The sequence below is a fragment of the Postia placenta genome (assembly GCF_002117355.1).
Source record: "Postia placenta MAD-698-R-SB12 unplaced genomic scaffold POSPLAscaffold_2, whole genome shotgun sequence".
NCBI classification, from domain to species: domain Eukaryota; kingdom Fungi; phylum Basidiomycota; class Agaricomycetes; order Polyporales; family Adustoporiaceae; genus Rhodonia; species Rhodonia placenta.
In genome coordinates this window covers 2,732,244-2,738,243 of record NW_020169833.1, presented here as the reverse complement: position 1 = coordinate 2,738,243, position 6,000 = coordinate 2,732,244, and the positions used below count along the sequence as shown (strand labels likewise).

The following is a 6,000-nucleotide window of genomic DNA, read 5'->3' as shown; positions in this document are numbered from 1 at the left end:
CGCACGTCGCAAGGGCGCAAAGGCACTGCCTCGTCTGCCGCTCTCCGCATTTACCCCACCCAACACCGGATCGTCCGAGGCATTCCCGCTGCCCCCCAGCCCAAGCACACTGCAGCCAGAAGAGCTTGTCGACGCGTACGTGATCGCCCCGGATGGCGACTTGAGCGAGTGGAAGGCGCAAGCGGGCGAGACCCTGCGCCGCAAGACCAAGGGCGTCGTGCTGGCTCTGCCCCAAAAGGAGCCGGCTGAAGTCGAGAAGATCCTGGCAAAGTACGTCGTCCCCGATGCCTATACCCGCCGATCAACTTGTTCGTGCCGTCCTGATCATCTGCCCGTAGTATCCGATCAGGATCACTCGATGTCCCTGTTGTAGCTGTGCTTGTGCCCGTCATTCCCGCGGAGGGCGAGGCGACGTTCACGCCCCCTGCCTACCTCGAATCGCCGGGCAGCTCGACGCCGGCACTCGTCCCCTCTGCCATCTTCACGAAGAACGAGCCGCGGGTCCGGGAGGCACTGCAGTGGGCGCTGAAGACTGGGCACACCGTCCACATAGATGTCCAATGCGATATACGCGAGGTCGAGGGTGGCTGGGACGCACTGGAAGAGATGCTGACGAGCATGACCATCTCCAAGGACGTCAAGGAGCTCCATGGAAAGATTGTCGTGTGTACGTATTCGCGTGTTCTGTGCTGACATCCGCTTATGGTGTCCCTACATCCGCTTATGGCGTCCCTAGCGAATATCCTGCCGCCTCCGGACGACCTTGCTCTGCCGATCGTGAAGCTGTTGACGCACCCGTCGTATCGCAACTACCAGTCACACGCGGCAGCACTGTCGCTGTTCGGGAACGTGTGGGTGAACCTGCTCCCTCCTGCGTGGGGTGCGCCCGTCCCGTCCGCGTCGCAGAAGGAGCGCAACGAGTGGAAGCGCAGGCTCAAGATGTATAGTGCGTAACGCTTTTGATTCTCCAGCCTCTCAGAGCTGATCCTGCGCGAGCAGTCAGCCCTGTCGTCGAGGCATTCGGCTTCCAGCGTATCATCTTCGGGTCTTCGCCGTCACTGGCGTCGCAGGCGACGTCGAAGGCGGGCGACTGGTACGAGCTCGCGCGCGAGTCGTTTGCGGAGCTAGGCGTAGAACAAGACGCCATCGACGCTGTCTTCAACGGTAACGCCAAGCTTGCGTATGGGTCGTGAACGCACCCCCAAAGTGATTATGACATCTTGCATTCCATGATTTGGCCATTATCTAGTACTACGTATATATCACGGCAGGAATCTTACTACAAAGTGAAGCAGTAGTCTATGATTTGTGTATTATAGAGTCCGACAACAGGGAAGGAATAGTATTGAGCAAATGGCAGCTGATTCCATATCGTGAGACCTGGGCCCTGGAAACAGCGGCTTATACTGGTAAGGTGTTGTTCACAACTGCGTTCGCGAGCCTCGTTTCACTGCGTCTTATTTTGTGATTCTTGCGTCAATTAACGTGTTCAGGTCTTCTCCACAACTGTGAATATTTCCAGTGCGAGACAATGAGCGGTGCTTGTACCGACACGAAGCCACGAGGTCGACTTTCGAGGTGTAAATGGGCATGGAGTTGCTCAAAAACGTCACAGCGTGTCACGATGCAACTCTTTCCACATTCATAGTTTGATTCTTTCCATGTCATGAGGGCATCTTTGTAGACTTGATACTCTCTCTCAAAACTTCTGAGATCTTAATGACATTGTGGAAGGAAGTATAAGGCGGTTTGGGATGCTCCCTACCACCCATACTGTGGAGTACGGGGTTTTGCAAAGTCGATCGATTTTGCAAAACACCGTGATCTCGTCTTCTACCTCAAAGACTGTACTTCTGACACTTGTATGACATTATAGACTTACATTGTAGTCTAACTGTGAAGCCGATTGAGGAGAAATAGATTTATTGTGGAATGGGAGCCTTAAGACACTTTGTATGGCCTTCTGCAAATTCTTGATAAGACAGATTCACAGTAATTATGAGCCATTGTCCCCAATCGGACATCCGATCTTGTATGTTCCAGCCATGCATTTCTTGATCCTCAAGCCCGATATGCTGTCAACAAAACAAATCGCAGTGTGTGGATGGTTTGCAAAACGAACGTGTCATTCCCTGCCACCATGCGCTGTTGCAGATTCTGCCACGGCGGGGTTTGAACTTGCCGCCGTGACCCGTGAGTGACAGAGTTTGCAGAAGTACCGCACTTTAGCTGCTTCCAGCCGGCACCTCTCTACTGCTCGCAATTCATTATGGATTGCCTTGAAAGTTGGTATAAGAACTGCTAAGACCATTAGAAATGATGCCTAAGTGGTAGAACAGTAGCGTGTTTGCTCGTTCGAGCACATAGGCTCAGGCATCAAAATGTTTTGCAGAACCCCGTACTCCACAGTACTATTACTGTGACGATACTCTACCGGTCCGGCCAGATCGGGTCTCAAATTCAAGACTCTGATCAAGGTTGCCAGACGCATGGGCGCCTATCTGAGTGGTACTTCGCCTTTGGTCTCCATCTTGCTCTTGTCTCTGACTATTAGAGCCCACATGCACAAATGTTTGCGTATACCCGAAATACTGTCTATGATAATTGCCTGCGTTTATGCAGAAGAAGCACCCGTCGATCTCGACAATGTGGACGAAATGACGCTCGATCCTTGGCATCCCAGTTCGACTGCAGCGCTCGCTCGGACATGCCGCACGTTCCTCGAACCCGCTCTCGACAAGCTCTGGAGCTTGCAGTATAATCTCGTAAATTTAGTCAAGTGCATGCCAGACGATGCATGGAAACAAAAGACCATTGGGCGTGGCTTTCGCAGCGGGCGTATAGAAGTGGTAAGGCCCATGTAATTGACGATATCCATATGTGGATCACTATTCATGCCGAAATAGTCCTTCACCAGGCCTCTTCTTCCGAGCGACTTCGCTCGCTTCGACTACTACGCTTCGCGTGTTAGGTACCTCCATTTAGCCGACAGTGCATCATATGTGCACGAAGGGCCAGATGCATTTGACTTGGCTTGTGTGCACAATCCTGAGCTCGTCAGGGATTGCTATGTCGCACTCGGTCTCCATCGTGGCCGCCCGCTCCTCCACAATCTACGCATCATGTATTCCTCCGCCGCCGGCGACGCAGCATTCGAATTCACGCAGATGTTCCTGGTGCCTGGCCTGCGCACAGTCACACTGCAGTCCGACTGGGAGGACCTGCGGGTGGCCTCACAACTCGCCCATCTCCCACTGATTGTACCTAATCTCTCTCGTCTAGCTGTGGAGTCCCCCCAGTCAGCCGCCACGCTTCGCGAGACGATCAATGCTTTCAATGTACTCACAGACCTGCAGTACATTCGTTGCTGGGTACCGGACACAGTAGAGATGACTGCACAGCTGCTGGAGAAGATGTCTACGCTACCCGGCCTGAAGGAGCTGCGCATGTACGATGTGTCTATGAATGTCGACGTGATGAGCTCCCTGCTGTTAGTTGGGGACATCCTACAGGCACGGCGCTTTCCGGTCTTGGAATGTCTGCAGCTTGACGTCGTGGACCTGCCTCTCGCAGCCGCCGTCATAAAGGTGTTCCGTTTGGCACCCCTTGTTCGGGTCTGTGTCAACGTGGGCCTCGATTCCGACCTCGAACGCGAGTCATTCGGAGACTGGTTCAGAGAACTTGTCGAGAACTGCCCTCACATCAAGCATATCAAGCTATTCTTCATAGACGGCCATACCTACGATTGGATTCAGGAGGGCGCACGGAGCAAAGACTTCCTTTCGCTATCGGACTTCGCACCATTACTTTCCTGCAGCGACCTGGAGACGCTCGAGGTGGATATCCCCGTGGCCTTCGACCTCGACAATGCCGCTATCGGAGAGATGGCTCAGAAGTGGCCGCATCTGCGCCGGCTCCGACTCGGGTCGTCGTTGGGGTGGGGGCACAAACCCTCGACGACCCTCGACGCGCTCGTGCACTTTGCCAAACATTGTCCTCACCTGGAGTACCTCGCCCTCGCCTTCAATGCGACCTCTGCTCCTGTGTCTGCCGCAGGGAACGCCAATCTCCCAGTCCTTAGTCTGAAGGAGCTGTGCGTTGGCGACTCCCCGATTAGTAAACCTGGCACAATCGCCAAGTTCCTCTCGAAACTTTGCCCGAGGCTGACCCAAGTTTCGGCTTCTGGGGATCCCGGTTTTAAGTCTGCTAGACGGTGGGACGAAGTGCAGCGTATGCTCGCTTCGCCTTCACGGCAAGACTCCGACGCCATTGACAAGAAACCAAGCATTGTAGGCAAGAAATCTAGGTCGCAGAGAAGCGTACGTCTTCTAGACTTCCACTAAAGTACTGTGCTCATTCGCGTTATGCTAGCGACGCAAGGCTTCATGAGAACAAATTTATTCGAGCTCGATATTGAGATCAGGACGGACCCTACAGCATGGCGACACTGCCGCTTTCGCAAGCAACGATAACATGTATCCACGTCATCGTACTGCGTTATATATCCATTAACTGATTCCGCTTGCTGCAAAACTGACTCTCGTGACACCGCTGTCAGTATGAAATGCACGGCTCTACAGGTTTCCCCTCGTCTAAATGGTCGATGCGGGCTAGATACTTTCACAACAGGTGCCACTTTCGTCAGGGGATCAGAGGTCTGGCAAAGGTCTGAGATCAATGACCTACCACATGTATGTCTACATCATAGCACCGCGTGATCCGTCTGACTATCCCATGCAATGTGCAAACAGACACCGTTGATAATCTACCGAGCCCACTAAACTCGCCCGAGTAGTGCGCTCGACATTCACCAGCCAATCTTGCGGACCAAAAAAGGTGAACAACTCGCTGTTATCTCCTTTCTTCTCACCGCCACTACACTGTTAGGTAATGGATACTGACCTGTATAATGCCGAAATTCGCACACTCAGCGAGAGTCGACGACGACCTTATTGCCAAAGATTGAGGTCAACCACATAAGGCCACAATATTGAAACAATCCCGGCAAATTAATTTATAGACCACACAACACACGGCTTTGACAGAGTCAACAATTCTAACAGTGAGCTATATAGCCTAGTCGCATCATACAAACGAAAATGATAGCATTGCCTGCTAGCGATGCTGGCTTTCTCTCGTTCACGCAAAGCATTCGCCGTTTTCTACCTGCAGGCCCCGGGACCTCGCACAGTAGCCAACCCCGCTTCGGTTGACACAGTAGTAATATCTGCCCTGGCAGTTATGGGAAGATTTGAAACCCAATGAATTCACCGGATCGCAGCTGTTTCAAGCAATGAATGTGAGTTCTCTCGGATATCGCTCATAAGGCTGACCACTCACCCTCCAGTCCTGACAGTGAGACGGCTGTGGTTGTAGCAGGAGGTCACTCTAGCACGTTTGACCTAGACCCCGGTGAATACGCTGAACAACGCGTTGATAAGTGCGACGTACGACGTCAATTAGCTCCCGGACGAGGGGATGGTCCTTGTATTCCTCCCAATCACGAGCATACAACTCGTCGTCATCACGGGCGTCGAGCTGGGCATCGTTGCGGGCGAACAACGCATCGTCATCCCATGCATCACGAGCAACAAGGCCTTCTACGTCTTCATGGACATGTGAGTCCGCTGTAGCGGTGGTGGCAAGAATGGCGAGGAATAAGAAGAGGACTTGGAAGGTGCGCATTGTAGTTTCAAGTGCGAAGTCGTCGAGTGATGTGACGGTTAGGATTTGCTACTGGTCAAACCAAAGCTCAGTGGCTTTTTATAGGCGCAAACAGCGTCCACCACACGGTACATTTCGATGCTACTTCTTCCGCCTATGCTGTTTAACAGCGCCAAGAGTCGATGTACGCATCATGATGCGCACAACTAGTATCATGGCGATTGAGATGATGATGGGTCGGGCTGGTGACAGTCAAACATCTTACACATGAAAAGCGAGGCTCATATTCTATCACCCAGCTACCATACAATGTTCTCCTTGAGCTGCGGCCATAGA

At 52.7% G+C, this 6,000-nt stretch overlaps 3 protein-coding genes across 3 annotated transcripts; 2 read left to right on the top strand and 1 right to left on the bottom strand.

Moving 5' to 3' along the window:
- Position 1: 1 nt before the first annotated feature.
- Positions 2 to 1,193, top strand: POSPLADRAFT_1133512 (hypothetical protein; the record flags this gene model as incomplete). The annotated part of the gene is made up of 4 exons (XM_024484356.1): positions 2 to 270; positions 339 to 667; positions 737 to 946; positions 1,000 to 1,193. Coding segments are annotated over 4 exons (1,002 nt in total), but the record flags the coding sequence as incomplete, so codon positions are not given.
- Positions 1,194 to 3,375: 2,182 nt separating this feature from the next.
- On the top strand, positions 3,376 to 4,529 carry POSPLADRAFT_1038648 (hypothetical protein). Its single transcript, XM_024477420.1, has 2 exons — positions 3,376 to 4,319; positions 4,372 to 4,529. The coding sequence occupies exons 1-2, from the start codon at positions 3,390 to 3,392 to the stop codon at positions 4,387 to 4,389; spliced, it is 948 nt and encodes a 315-aa protein (XP_024343311.1). The 5' UTR covers positions 3,376 to 3,389; the 3' UTR covers positions 4,390 to 4,529.
- A 610-nt stretch (positions 4,530 to 5,139) lies between these two features.
- Positions 5,140 to 5,685, bottom strand: POSPLADRAFT_1043934 (hypothetical protein; the record flags this gene model as incomplete). Its single annotated transcript, XM_024478416.1, has 3 exons — positions 5,140 to 5,227; positions 5,341 to 5,402; positions 5,452 to 5,685. 3 exons carry the CDS (start codon positions 5,683 to 5,685, stop codon positions 5,140 to 5,142), a joined length of 384 nt encoding a protein of 127 aa, XP_024343310.1.
- Positions 5,686 to 6,000: the final 315 nt, after the last annotated feature.